The following is a 15,006-nucleotide window of genomic DNA, read 5'->3' as shown; positions in this document are numbered from 1 at the left end:
TAATGAGGCTGATACCTCAGAGCTAGATGTGCATTGTATATATTTGGAAAGAAACAGCACAAGTTGAATTCAAGCCTAACAATTATTATCAGAGTAATGATAGAGTCAAGATCCAGTTTGGTACAGTGGTTAAAGGTACCAAGCTAGAAACCAGGAAACTCTTAAGTTCTAGTCCTGCCTTGGGCATAAAGCCAGCTGGGTGACCTTGGGCCAGTCACTTTCTCTCAGCCTTAGGAAGCAGGCAGTGGCAAATTTAGGGACACTCATAGAGGTGTTAGTTGTGACTAACACTAAACAACATACATTGAGACTTCAGTGGGAGAGATGCCATTGCAGGGAATTCCCTTTCCATGTTACCCTAGTAGTATTAGAAATTTGAATTAAATGTATTTAGTTTATTTACTTTACAAGGCTTATGTTCTTATAAAAGAAATAAATAAATTTGCCTGACTCTGAATGGCTTACAGATCTCCAGAACAGTAGTTAAGATTAAAAACTAAACATTACTACACAATATAACTGTAGTGAGTAAAGAAGATGACGCTGACAGAGATATGCAAACTCTGTTGCCAAGCCAACAAGGGGCTGAAGCATTTTTTAGGTCCAAAACAGCCAGATAACCTTCAGAAGCAATTCAGACAGACACCTCCCTAATTCACTGAACTATAAGGAGGGGGAGGAACAGCACAGACTCACAAGATTCTGTTATAGCCAATCTCTATAAAAATAGTTTTACCCTTCCCGTGGAGTTGATTTCTTGGTCTGGTCTACCTAGAGGGGCTGTCAATAACAGTATAATAAATAACATCCCAAATGCTGAGGAGCAAGCCTAACAGGGGGATGTTGTTCCAAAGAAGGGGGGCAGCAGCTGGGAAGGCATGACTCATGGATTCCTGCAAATGACATTCCCTAAGAGTTGGGACCCAGAGGAAGATTTCTCTTCCAGTTCTTAAAGACAGGCAGAAACAACAAGGAGAAGGTGGTCCTGCAGGTAGCCAGGTCCTGAGCCATAAAGGACTTTCAAAGTGACAACTAGCACCTTGAGTTGCACTCAGAAACAAACTGGCAACCTGTACAGTTCTCAGAGCAGAGGTGTTACATGGGCAGACTGACTAACATCCACAATTGCTTGAGCCACTGCATTCAGGGCAGGTTGCAGTTTCTGCATAGTCTTCAAGCACAACCCCATGTGGAACACACTGTAGTAATCCACACTGGAGGCCATCAGTGACACTGAGCAAAATCTCCTGGATCCAGGAAAGGCTGTAATTGGTGTGCAAGGTGAATTTGTGCAAAGCCCCTCCTAACCACAAGTAGAACTAACTAACTTCAACAACTTCAAGCAGGAGCTATATGTCCTGGAGGACTCCCAGAGTAGAAATCAGCTGTGCACAAAGAAACATGACCATATTCAGAGCCAAAGATGGAATAGTTCTGGAATTGGAGGACTTCCATACCCAAAACCACTTTATTTTACTGGGATAGAGTCTAAACATGTCTGTCTCCCATCTAGACCCCCACAGCCCCCAGACACTGGAACGGAACTTCAGTCATACCTCCTGTTTAGCCCAGAGCGAAGCCATACAACTGAGTATCATCAGCATACTGATGAAACCTGACTTCATCCCCATGGATTACCTCATCCAACAGTTTCATGTAGATGTTAAGAGGAGGCATACTATCAATTCCTGTTAGCAGAGGATCTAGGGTTTACCTCTCATCTTTCCCCCAGCTGGAACTGACCAGTTAGGAAGGAGGAAAACTGCAAAAGTGTTGCTCCCCACCAAACACTTATATATAATCCAGAAGGATATTATGATCAGTGGCACTGAAGACTGCTGAGAGATCAAGCAAGACTAAGAGGGTCACACTTCCCTTATCTTGGACCTGCTACAGGTCATCCATGAGAATAATCACTGTGGATTTTGTTCCATATTCAGGCCTGAACTCTGACTGAAAAGGGTCCAGATAATCCACTCCCTCCAGAGCCCTCTGCAACTACAACTTCACCAAATATGGGAAGACCTTGTAATTTAGATATAAATTGTTAAGGTAACGTCTCCTACACCTGTGTGATAAAAAGATGGCATTCTTTTAAAAAGCCTTCATAATACAGGTTAGCCTAATTGGTTGATAATCCAGCAAGAAAGAAAAATATCTAAAAACAGAAAAATATATTGAGGGAACTGACAATGACTTAAAAGTTTTAGATCTAAAAAAAATCACAGAAAAAATAGTTAATATTTCTATTAAAATACTAGAATAGGAAATATTTTCCTTATTAATTTGTATTATGACAGTATAAAATACTTTTAACTTGTAGCATTTCCATGAAATACATGGTGTCTATTTTGAGGAAAGTCATGTCTCAAGATACTTACCAAGCACAATGACGACCGTCTTTAGGAGACTCATCATGGTATCCCGATTCCTGCGTGGCCCTGAACTATGCCTTGACATTCTCATAGTCCTCTGGCGCACGTATCCAAAGATATGAGCATACAAGACCACCATGACTACAAAGGTGACCAAATTGAAAATCGCCCAGAAGACTAAATAAGAGTCACTATAGAGTGGTGCCATGTTAGAACAGTGAGTGAGATCGCAGATGCAATTCCAACCAACACTTGGTATAGCACCCATGACAATGGCCACAGTCCAAATGACCACAATTACCACCACCACTCGCCGATTACTCATCCGCGTATGGAGCTGCATACGGAACACTGTGATGTGCCTCTCAATGGCAATGGCCAATAAATTGGCAACTGAAGCAGTCAGGCTAGTGTCAATGAGTCCCTGACGAAGGAGCCACGTGCTGACAGTCAATCTTCTAGTGTTGGGTCCTGTGTTAAACATCAGGTAAAAATATGCCAGCCCTGCAAAGAAGTCAGCCGCTGCTAAGTTAGCCATTAGATAATAAATAGGAAAATGAAAACGCCGGTTGACGTAAATGGCCACCATAACCAAGAGATTGGCTAGCATGATGAAAACACAAACTGTAATCCCAAGGCCCATCACAAGCTTGCTCACAGTGTTCCATTCAGTTGCTAGATATTTCCCACTTTGGTTATAAAAGAAGGCAATGGTTTCATTGTAGTAGCACTGAGGTTCACTCATGCCTGCAGACTGGAAAAGAACAGAAAGCAGAATTTGAAGTTAGAATGAGAAAGTACTGAAGTGTCAGAGAAAGAAAAATTGCTCCAGAATGTGGAGCAGTTCAAAAAACAAAGAAAAACCATAGTAATTGTATATAATTGTGATTACATTTCAGGACTAAAATTGGGGCTGTAAAAAGTTTGAAAATGATAGTGAGATGCTTCTGTGATGGGTACATTGGTGGAAACTGAGTTCATATAACTTAATAGCAGTTAAGTAAAATATGCTAAATCTCTCAATTTATTGTCTCTTATTTGAAATTTTCCTTGTTGATTGTTAAGATACTTTGACTAATGAATATGGATGCTGGTGAAAGCTACCTACTGTCACTTTCATATTGTGTCATATAAAAATAACAGATTATTTGATAAAATCCCTTAAAGCTGAAATAATTTTCTGACTTGCTGCATGTACCCAGTACCTTTTCCATTTCTTGCACAGTACAACAGGAGAATATTCAAGAAATGGAACTTTACAATGATACTATCTTCACTATAGTCCTCTTCAGATATCTTCTTTCTGTGAAAGTTCTGTAGACAGGAAGCAGGCTACCTCTTCTCCTCACTATTTTTGACAGCCTCATCACACAGATAGGATTTTTTGCAGAGGAAAATTAGCTCTACCCGTGGAAGCGCTATCAAGAATTTTAGAATCTTTTAAAATCAGGATTCTAATATCTCAGAGAGAGCCTCTATGGACCGAAAAGGGTCTCCTTTGCACACAATCCCCTCTATATGTAAAATGTAGTGAGAATGGCCTGGGAGAGGCAGAACATTATTCCCCTTATTCCTATTCATATTTGGTGCTCTCACACAAGAACCCCTGAAGAGGGCGTCTCTCTCTTGCGGAATCTTTTCAGCAACAATTATTCATGATCAGCCTGAAAACTACAGAAAACAGCATCTTTGTCAAAATTAGTGTTGATGGTAGGAATACCCAGATTAATATTGCAATTCCTGATCTTTCTTGATATACAGTCAGCCAGTTGTTTTTTTCCCCCTTTTTTCTTGTCAGAAAGTCAATGGCAGAAAAATAAAACTGCTCTGATTTGGAGTGAACGTGCAGTGCAAAAGGGGGAAATTCAGGCTTGTCTTTTGTTAAGACAGGATGGAGGTATCTAACTTATAGGATGGAGATGGTGGTGGTTGTGAGAGAGGCAGACGCAAATATCTGTTATCACTACACTGACACCTCATTGTCATCCAGCCTCTTTTGGGGACTGTGAAATTTATATATTTCATCTCCTTTCCTCTTCCCATTACTCTTTCACAATGTGGATATTACACTGAAGTCTTTTCTTCTGTTTAAAAATAATGTTCACTTGGACTTTTTACACAGCCCTCCTCATTTCATATATGCATCTCTTCTGCAAATCATTAATTATTTTTTTTAACTGTGTAAAATTGTAAATAATACAGGTTGAAGCTTTATCATAAGTACGATAAAAAAAACAGGAAAACTATTATTTGTGTGTTAGAGATTGGTAATGTGCTAAGAGAATATGTGTAGCTCAGGGTTGAACTGTGGAGTCCTTGGGGTTCTCTGAGCTTGGTTGTTTTCTGCTAAACTTTCAAGCTTAACATATTTTACTTATGGGAAGTAAATAAAATATTTACTGATGGGAAATGTGTGTTTCTCCTGCTGCTGTCCAACATAAATCAGAGAACTATAGTCTGTATTTTGGGGCAATATGAAGTTTCTGGGATCCATTCTGTTTCCTATATTATATCTTAATGTCCATCTAGACCTTGCACTAACTGCCTAAAACTTGTCCTTGGCATAAATGCACAATATATGTGTACCTTGGTGTTCACTTATATTTTCATAATAAATAAATATGAATATAAGAATATTATAATTCTTTGCTTCTTTTTATAACCTTTCTAAGAATTCCTGCTATTGTTGAATTTTTGTCTAGAGCAGTGCTTTTCAACCTCAGCAACTGTAAGATCTAAGATGTGCAACTCCCAGACTGGACAAGATACATAGCAAAGGGAATATATGTCTTACTGACAAAAAAAATTAGGAACTGATACAACTTATGCAAAAGGTCACAGATCTCATTGGAAGCTATGATTACTAACAGCCACTGTCCCTGTTAGAAGCTATGATTACCAATCCACAAACCACTGGTCAAAAAAAAAAGGAAGAAAATGCTGACCTTTCTTACTATTTATGCATTCTGAAATTACTATATATATAAAAAAAACAAATCAAAAAAAGATCGGTTTTCAAGAAAGGGAAAAATAGAATATGTGCTGGGGAGATTTAAGAAGCAACAAATGAGTAGCTTAAAATGCAGTGTCACACTCGGAAAGGAATACTTCAAACCTTTTATCCCTATAGATTATAAAAATGTTATAGCATACTCCCTTGCTGGAGCTGTGTTAAACTGAATCCTCTGGTGGCACGTCTACAAACTTTGCACAAGTTTGCTTGCTTGACTTATTTTTTATCCAAGGAGATATAGTGCAGTGGTAAAGCAAATGTGCTGTGTAGAAGGTTTCCAGTTCAGCCCCAGCAACTCCAGAAACAGCTGAAAAAACTCCTGCCTGGAATATCAGCCAGCATCAATATAGTGGACTAAAGAGATCAACGGCCCGACGTTCTAATATTTAATAATTTAATATTTAGTAATTTAACATTTAATAGTTTATTTGTTAAAACGTTTAAGAAATAGAATAAATAGCTATTGTAATAAAAGGAAAAAAGAAGATAGAATAGTGGATAAAGGACAAAATATTCAATACACAAAGGGTTTAGAATTATCATAAAATTTAAAATTCATCATTCATTCATTCATTAATTATATGCATAGAACGAAATTCATTATATCATCAAAATGCTATGCGGATGATGCAGTACTTCCCATTATGCAACTGCAAAGTGCAATAAGGCAACTGACTAAAACAAAGGTTTTGGTGAATTCTCAAGATATAAAATTAATGCCTAAAAAGCAAAGATAAGACACTTATCCCAAGAAAAAGAAAGCTTTGTGCAGAAAGAGTCAGGTGGCCAGTCAACAAGAAACCCAGTGAAATATTTGGGACTGTATTTGACAGGGAGTAACAAAGATATATTTGAAAATAATTACACCAAGTTATGGAGAGAAATTAATATTTTGAAAGGCATAAAAATTTAAAACTCTCCTGGTTAGGATCAATTGTGACTGTTAAAATGAATATATTACCTAAGATTTTTTTTTTTAATTTCAAATGATGCCAGTTTCAATCCCAGAAAATCTTTTGTAAGATTGACGAAGAATAGTTAATAAATTTATCTGGAAAGGAAAAAAAATGAAACAAAAACTAGTTACAAACTCAGCATTAAAACCGTGGTCCCAGAGAAAATAAAATACTTCTTCGTCCCTGAGAGAGTTTTTTTTGGCAAAGTCACCAATTGATATGGGATGTTAAGAGCTTATGTTTGAAGATGTTTTAATAATGTAACTCTTTATAGTGCAAAAGCATTGTGCATCAAGAGAAAGCACTGCACACATTTATATGTAAAAGAATTTGCATTATATGTAATATGCCAATATTTTTGTTTGCAGAATGCAATACTGTAATTATATTAACTTTTGATTTTTAGAACGCAGATTGAAAAGCAAGAGCATTTCTTGTGTGTGCCAATGAAAATTTCAAGAACAGGACATTATTTGCTTTAAAAAAGGAAACAATATTTAGTCCCCAGAGTCACCTTTTATTTTCAAAGTTCTGTCCCACTTATTGATTCATGTGGGAATAATGACACAGGCAGACATAGCCATGAAGACACTCCAAAGGTCAACAAAGCGCTTGGCAACAGGGTAAAGGAGCTGGAGATGCAGATGGTTTTTCTTCAAAATTTCCTGACAAAGGGCATGGCCCAGAAAGAGAGAAGAATATTGGAAGGGAACAGCTATGTAGATGGTACTAAGTGGGAACTGTTTGCGTACTTGATGCTGGGATATGTTTCTACATTGAGGGACTCCTGGCAAAAGACGGGTTACACCTCACCAGAACTGGGAAGAATGTATCTGGAAAACGCCTTGCAAACCAGATCCAGAGGGCTTTAAATTCAGTGGCATAAGGAAGAGAGCCCAGAAAATAGTATGACTGCTGTGTCTTAGGAACAGGACTGGGAAGGGTATGCAGGCTATGGAGGAACATAATAACGAGCATGTAAATACAGGAAGGAATAAGTCAAGTGATACATCCCAAGGATTTCAGTCCCTCTGCATAAATGCATAGAGTATGGGGAGTTAACAAGAAGAATTAGAAGTCTTAATGCAGAAAGGCAAATATGACTAAGTGGGACAAAGGTTATAAATGAAATGCCAAGACTGAACAGAATAGCTTATTCAAATGGACTAAATTAGATAAAAGGGAGGAGGAGTGGCATTATGTGTGAAGAAAGTACAAACATGCACTAAGATTCAGGAATCTGAGTGTGAAGATCCACTTGAGAGCATCTGGGTAAGAATACAGTATTCATAAAAATATATTATTATAATTATAATTATTTTGTTTTACAGACTATCAAAACAGGCAGAAGTTCTGGATAATGTCCTCCTGGGCCGTATTACAGAACTTTCAGGGAAGATATATATGTGTGAGTTTGGTATGTATGCATGGCTTTGAGTCAGTCTTGACTCCTGGTGATCACCTAGACAAGTCCTTGCAGTTTTCTTGGCAAGGTTTTTCATAAGTGGTTTTCCATTGCCTCCTTCCTAGGGCTGAGGGAGAGTGACTGGCCCAAGGTCACCCAACTGGCTTCGTGCCTAAGGCAGGACTAGAACGCGCAGTCTCCCAGGTTGTAGCCTGGTGCCTTAACCACTGCACCAAACTGGCTCTCTGGATGATGGGTTAGAAAGTGTGATTACCAAGTTTGCCAAAAACACTAATATAAGAGGAATAGAAAGCACCTTAGAGGAGAGATTTGAGATTCATAAGGGTCCTGACAAGCTGGAATAAGAGTAAGACACCAGCAAGCTGTGTTTCAACAAGGACAAATGCAAAGTCCTACATTTTGATCAGAAAAATCAAAGGTATGAGTATTGAATGGAGGGAGGACCATCCTGAGCAGCATACATGCAAAAAGAATCTGGGTATCTTGGTGGATCACAAACTGAACATGAGCCAACAATGTGGAACAGCTACAAAAAACAGGATCCAAGGCTGCATTAACAGAAATATAGCGAAGATCAGATCAAGAGAAATAATTGTTCCTCTCTATATATTTATGCCTATATTTAGAGAGTTTATGTACATCTTAAATACATATCCTGGTGGCTAACAACAATTCAAAAGAAATATATAATAAAATATCAAAGCATAAATCCAAGCAAAATTAAAAATAATTATAATATTAGTTATAGCATTGGGGTAGGATGAGGCTGGATATATGGGAAAGTGCTGCTCTGGGGTGCCATGAGTTTTGACAGAGTTTTTATTGATTCTATTTTTGGTTTGGGGTGGGTTTTTTTTTTTTTACTGTTTTGTATGCTACACAGAGTCATTATTACAAAAAGGGCAGCTATATAAACCTTTTAAATAAATGATAGCTGTGGCCCTATAACAGTCTCACAACCCATCTGCACCTATATCAGGTTCAACTAACATCCTGGCCCAGAGCCTGAGGAAAGAGTCATGTTTTCACAGCTTTCCAGAAGACCAGGAAGGTTGGGGCCCTTGATCTCGAGGGGAGGCTGTTCCATAAGCCAGGCACTGTGACAGAGAAGGCATTGGTCACTTCACACCTAGAATACTGAGGTCCTAAAATGCAGTCTGGTCACTTCATTTTAGACTTCATTGGCCAATGGCTGTAATAAAATGTTATTAACTTCATTTTAGAAAGGACATTGACAAATTAGAGGGTATCCACAGGAAAGCAATCAAGAAGGGGCTTGGAAAGAAAATCTTAGAAGGAACTGCTAGAAGTGTTAAGTCTGGAGAAGAGAAGACTGTGGGGAGCTATGATGGTTGTCTTCTAGTGTTTGAAGGGCTATCATACAGAAGACTGGGCAGAATTGTGTCAGAGTTGATTATTTATTTGGGTGACCTGTATCCCATCTTCCATTCAGGAGCTCAGTGTACATAGCATTCCCTCCTTCCATTCCTCATCCCCACCAACAACTCTGTGAAATAGATTTCTCTGAGAGAGAGTGGCTGGCCCATAGTCATCCAGTTAAAATCCATGGCTGAGAGTATATTAAAACTTGGGTCTCTCCAGTGCCAGTCTTACTGTTTAACCACTGCAACACAGTGCAACAACACAGTGTTGAGAAGACAGGACAAGAAACAATGGGTTTAAATGACATGAAACAGATTTCAGTTGGACATGATAAATAATTTTCTAACAATAAAAACTGCTCTACAATAGAACAGACTCTTCTTTGTACAGGTGTGTCAATAAAGGCCACCAGTCAGGGATGCTTTAGTAATGGATTCCTGCTCTGGGCAAGAAGCTGGACTAGATAATATCTAAGGCACATTCCAACTCTTACATTCTATGATTCAACTGTATTATGTGGATAATGCATCTGCATTAGAAAATTTAGTAACGAAGAAATACTTCATGTGGTTCTAATACACATTTTCCACTACTTTATTAATTAGATTGAATTGGCTTTTCTATATTTGTTTTTGACACAGTCTTCACTTTGTAGAGTTAGCGTAATTCATGTAGTGACAGAGCTACTTACAAATGATTGTTTCAGAATATATCATACATATACCACACGTACATTTTTATCGGCTCTATGTTTTATTGGCAAACACAGACAAAATAATCTGAGGCCACATCCACACAGCTGTTTTGCTGTGCTCCACTCACATCCCAGAACCAACAGGAAATCATGTCAGTTTTGCTGCCCGCATGGTGCCTCCTGTGTACCCAGAACATGATTGTTACCCAGAACATCATCAACCCTAACCTCCTGTAGGAAAAGCCTTCTCCAACCAGTATGGACAATGCCCTGGTTATTCCATTCAGAGCATTCCCCCCCCCCATTGTTTTCTTAATTGATACTATTATTCCTTAAACAATGTGTTGACCAGTTGACTGTTTAAACTTTGGACCACCAGATGATGAAAAAGAGATTTTTTTTTTTTTTAATTATGGCTGTCATCCAATTGTTGTCCAGATTTGTGCAGCTAAAATGCCAATGGATAATTACTGCTGAAAAGTTGAAGTTTGAGAAAGGAGTTTAACCATGAGGATGGGTATGTAAACTATAAACTGCCCTAAGAATATGAAAAGAGGAAACAAGGTGGCATGGCCTTCTTGGGAGCAGTGGCCATTGGGAAAAGAATTCCTAATCACCTAGTATTAGGAGTCCAAGAGCTGAGTTCCTGCAACTGCATGCATTAAATTAGGCAGAGACTGATCAGGTTCAAGTTATCACACCCTCTAGGTTGACTAGCTGACTGACAGTTGGAGTTTCAGTGTCCCTTGCAACCAAGAGAGGACTGATGGGGCAGGGAAAGATGTCAGGGAAAGAATGAAGGGGATGGTCTCCCAAGAAACAAGCAGAACTAACTGGAGTCACAACATTGCCAGCAAATTTCTGGTTGCTTCCCCAATGCACATCAATACATTTTTCACTGCCTACATGCACATTTCTGAGGTGGGATATTAGAAAAACACCTTCAGAACATAACACCTTAAGTCATCTATGAGCTGTCTCAGCTGTGGGAGGACACTGAGATACAGGCAGAGGCCTGCAGATGTGTCTTTGAGAAACAGTCAATGGTCTCTTCTCACTCCAGGGCAAGGAGGTTGTGTGGATTGGCCCTGAGATTTTCCTTACTTTGCTAGATCTCTCTTGGACATAGCTACATATAAAACTGCTAGGTAAATAGAATGCTGGGACAATGCAAACAATGGTCCCTTTTGTGGTACACCACTGAGGGCAGGCTAGGCAAAGCTATGAAAACAATTCCAGCGTCCTACTGGATAAAACTTACATCTTGAACACTACTCACTCTATGTATTGTAGTGAGAAGAAAATAAAGGATGTTTGAAATTCTACAAAGTCTTGTTTTTGGAAGTTTCCTTAGTTGTGTTTTGATTTGCTTTTAAAGGGTTTTAATCTTATCCAAAGCTCTCACAACTATATCTTCAGGCTTCTCTTTATTATTTCCTAGTAGCAAAATGTCTGCTTAATAATTGGAAAAAAAATAAAAGATCAGCACTATCATAATTACGGTTACTCCTTCACTAATTTACTGTCCATTCTGGCCATAAGCAAAGCACATGACCTTATAAGCATAAAATCTGAGTTATCTAAAGTTTGACAGTTATGTAGGTATAAAAGATGTATATTAAAGAGCACAGTTGAGTTTAGAACTTTTTCAACTTACTTCAATTATTTGTGGCTGTGTCATCATAAAAAAGGGTACTTCAGCTGAAGGATCCGCCATATTTACCCAGCAGGGTTAATTATATATTTTTAAGAACCCTCTGCCTTCTATGCCTCAGATGTTATGAATAAATTCTTGAGATTCTTGATCAGTTCTCAGTCATGCTGATATTTCGCCCTAAAAGACAGAAATAGGCTTTAAAACCTTAGGAGAGATTAAACACAATTCTCAATAACACAGCCTTTTTACATGAAAAATTATTTACCAAAAATCAAAATGTATTAGAACATATATATTTTTCAATACACAATACAAAATGTTAACATGAAAAAACAAATACAACTTCCAACAGTTTTTTCATTAACTTACAACATATTCTTTCATGTATAAAAATACGTCACAAGCTGCATATTGAAGTTGCATTTAAAAAAATACTTTAAAAAATTAACCCATGGATTTGAATGTCTATTTCTGTATTCTGCAGAAACAGGAAGAGCATTCAAGCAAGAGTTTCCAGGCTGTAGGTTAGCCTTAATGTCAGCAATGCTTCCAGAATCCTAAAAATATTTAGAAATTTTGGTGCAGGTTAAACCTATATTTGTCCTTTTGCCTACTGGAAAATGTAGGGTTGCTAAATGTTCCTAACCCAAACCACAGGTTGGAAGAATGGGAAGAAACACTAGAGCACTGATCTTGCACACTCCTTCCTTCCTTCATCAATGGGGTAAGAGATTAGAAGCTTCTGTTCCTCATTAGCAATAAATATTTTCCTGTTGTCTTTCAGTGAAACAAACTGCTAGTTGAATGAAGCATAGTTTGCTGCATTTGTATGTAAGAGGAACCTATAGTTTGCCACTGATTAGAAGCAGAAGCATCTAAACATTTATCTTCAAGCTCAGATGAAGGGAAGGAGGGAATATGATTCTTATTCCCATCAGATACCACTTATTTCATGATTTAAAGGATTATTTATCTAGACGTCCCACACACTTTTGACGTCCCACACACTTCTATAATATATGGTAGATCCTCTTGCATCCAGGCCCTGGGTTTTAGGATAGTGGGGAGTTTGGAGGTTGAGCTTGTGCTTGTTTTAAGAGAGCCCACCAAATCAGTGACATGAGAAAAAGAAAACTAAGCGAATACCATTCTATTAAACTCCAGCTATTTGGAAGAGATTGCCAGAGGGGTTTCATTTTTCACCTGACCAATTCTGCTGAATGGTACAAATGGTACTAATGAGTGCCTGAGCCTCACAAAATTATTGTTTAGGGCTACAATTAACAGCCTTATATTGAAAAAAATGAGCTTTTTTTTAATATGGTATAAAAAATGTAGGACACGTTTGTACAATTTCTACTCCCTACCCCAAAAGAGTCTTGTGATACCCTTGTGGAGATCCCTGTTCTTTGTGCCACAGACATTCAGTGCTACCATTTTTCTTTGGTTTGCTGTTGGTGTGACACTTTTGAGAAAGGATATTTCTTTAACTTTATTTTTGCTCTGGCCACACCCATGTTTGCATAAAGTCCCCCTTACTGTTTCAACATGGCCTCCAGCCAGAAAAGCAAGCTAAAGTTCAGGCTTTGGCATCAACATCCTTCCCACTTATTTTAGAACCTGAACTGGAACCCATCCCTGAATATGAGTAATTTCTTTCTCTATAGGGAGAAGGGGAAATATGGGAAAGTGAAATATGGTGTGGGGATATTTTTTAAAACCTTCTGGCATGTATCCTTAACCTTAATGCTTATATGCAAAATAATAATGTGCAGATCTTATAATATTTTGCATGCAAACATTAAGATTGAGGGTACATGCTAGAAGATTTCAAAAAACGATCATGTCATATTCTCCTCCTCCCTACATAGAAAGAAAGCCCTCAAGTTCAGGGAAGGGATCCAGTTCAGGTTCTGGAATGGGACTGAAGCATCTTGTCCACATCTTTAGGTCTCATAAAAACAAATGTCCTTGAGAACTTTCTTTTGTTTATGATGCAGTTTATAGTTCATATTTAACTATCAAGAAATGTCCTTTATTCTGATATTTCTTCTCTGCAAAAAACATTATGTCTCATGTCCTTTTGGGATTGGAGGGCATATAAACCCTAATCATCAATCAATCAATCATGTCACTCACTCACTCATTTTATTTTGGTCATTGACCAGCAAAACAGATCTTTGAAAAACAGAATAATATTTAACACACCGAATATCAATGCAGCCTATACACCATAGAAACTGACTAGAATAAAACAAGTTATAACATTATATGGCAGTACAACTAAAATTATAAGTTTAAGAATTTAGGGTGTAAAAATTAAAATAGTAATGCAATTGGAATAAAGCAATTAAATGATTATTTAGAATAATAGAATAGTAAAATTACTGACCTAAAATATAGAACCATTATAATGCTAAATTCCATGAAAAAACTGTAATTGATATTATATCTAGAGAATATTATTATATTATTATAGATATTATTATAATATCTAGAGAAAATGTAGTGATGTAGTGTATAAAGAAAAATGATACATAAGGAGTGATTACAATTTAAGAAATGAAAAGTTAGAATCCAATTAATATGACTATTTATATATATTATTAAAATGACTTGGGCAACTATTAATGAAAATGTAATGTAATCAATCATATCAAGTGACAGCAGAGTCAGATTAATAAAACAAAATACAATTTTAAGCACTGCAGTGGTATGAGGGAAACTTAAGTAGTCCTCGCTTAGTGACTGCCTTGGGCAGTGACTTTTGCAGTTACATTGGTGATGAAAAAGTAACTATGCGACCAATGTCTGCATTTACAACCTCTCTCTCAGTCAGTCAGTTAGTACACACTGTCCTGTGTAAAATTGTAAGCATAGTTGTGGTCATGTGATTTTTCACTTAGTGACCGCTTCACTTAACAACTGAGTTGCTGGTACCAAATATGGTCGCTAAACGAGGACCACCCATATTATTTTGCTTTAAACACATTGATACGTTATGTTCAACCTCCTACTTAAAACTTGATATTATTTGTGTTGATAAGAAAAACAGGTTAACAATATTTATGTTATGCCTACATTTCAAACACTATATGTTTTTGCAAGCCGTGTACTCACAGGCCATAATATTGTGTTCCGAAGAAGATGACTATATATTCCTATTTATTTCTCACACCCTCTTTCCTTCCTTTCTTTTCACCTTAACATTGCCCATTTCTGATCCCAGCAAAACTCTCAGCCACCCACTATGTATAATTCTGCTCATTTCGTAGTTTATATCTTAATGTGTTTCAGAACATGCTCCTCTATGTCACACCACTTCACATATGCAATCAAATAGGCCAAAATACATACAACTTGTGAATTACCAGATCAAAAACAGTTAAACAGCTAAGTGGGCAAACACCAGGAACTCAAAAAGGTTCTTATATTTGTGGTCGACTGAATTACAAAATAAGAATGTCTGCCAGTCCTTGGCCAGCCACAATTTCTGCCTGGT

At 37.6% G+C, this 15,006-nt stretch overlaps 1 protein-coding gene across 4 annotated transcripts in view; it reads right to left on the bottom strand.

The window, feature by feature from the left end:
* Positions 1-15,006, bottom strand: part of LPAR1 (lysophosphatidic acid receptor 1) — a 63,553-nt gene that overhangs the window by 21,460 nt on the left and 27,087 nt on the right. For all 4 annotated transcript variants that reach the window (XM_025165182.2, XM_025165181.2, XM_088129987.1 and 1 more), the window contains 2 exons: positions 11,505-11,681; positions 2,382-3,129 (listed from right to left, as the gene is read on the bottom strand). In XM_025165182.2, the coding sequence (XP_025020950.1) occupies positions 2,382-3,129; positions 11,505-11,564 (808 nt within the window). In that variant the 5' untranslated portion in view covers positions 11,565-11,681. The remainder of the gene's footprint in view (positions 1-2,381; positions 3,130-11,504; positions 11,682-15,006) is intronic.

The sequence above is a fragment of the Python bivittatus genome, unplaced genomic scaffold, assembly GCF_059951505.1.
Source record: "Python bivittatus isolate LINGU-HERP-01145 unplaced genomic scaffold, Pbiv_v1 ctg000850_np1212, whole genome shotgun sequence".
Classification (NCBI taxonomy): domain Eukaryota; kingdom Metazoa; phylum Chordata; class Lepidosauria; order Squamata; family Pythonidae; genus Python; species Python bivittatus.
Note: the sequence above shows the minus strand (reverse complement) of the source record. Positions and strands in the feature narration are given on the sequence as shown.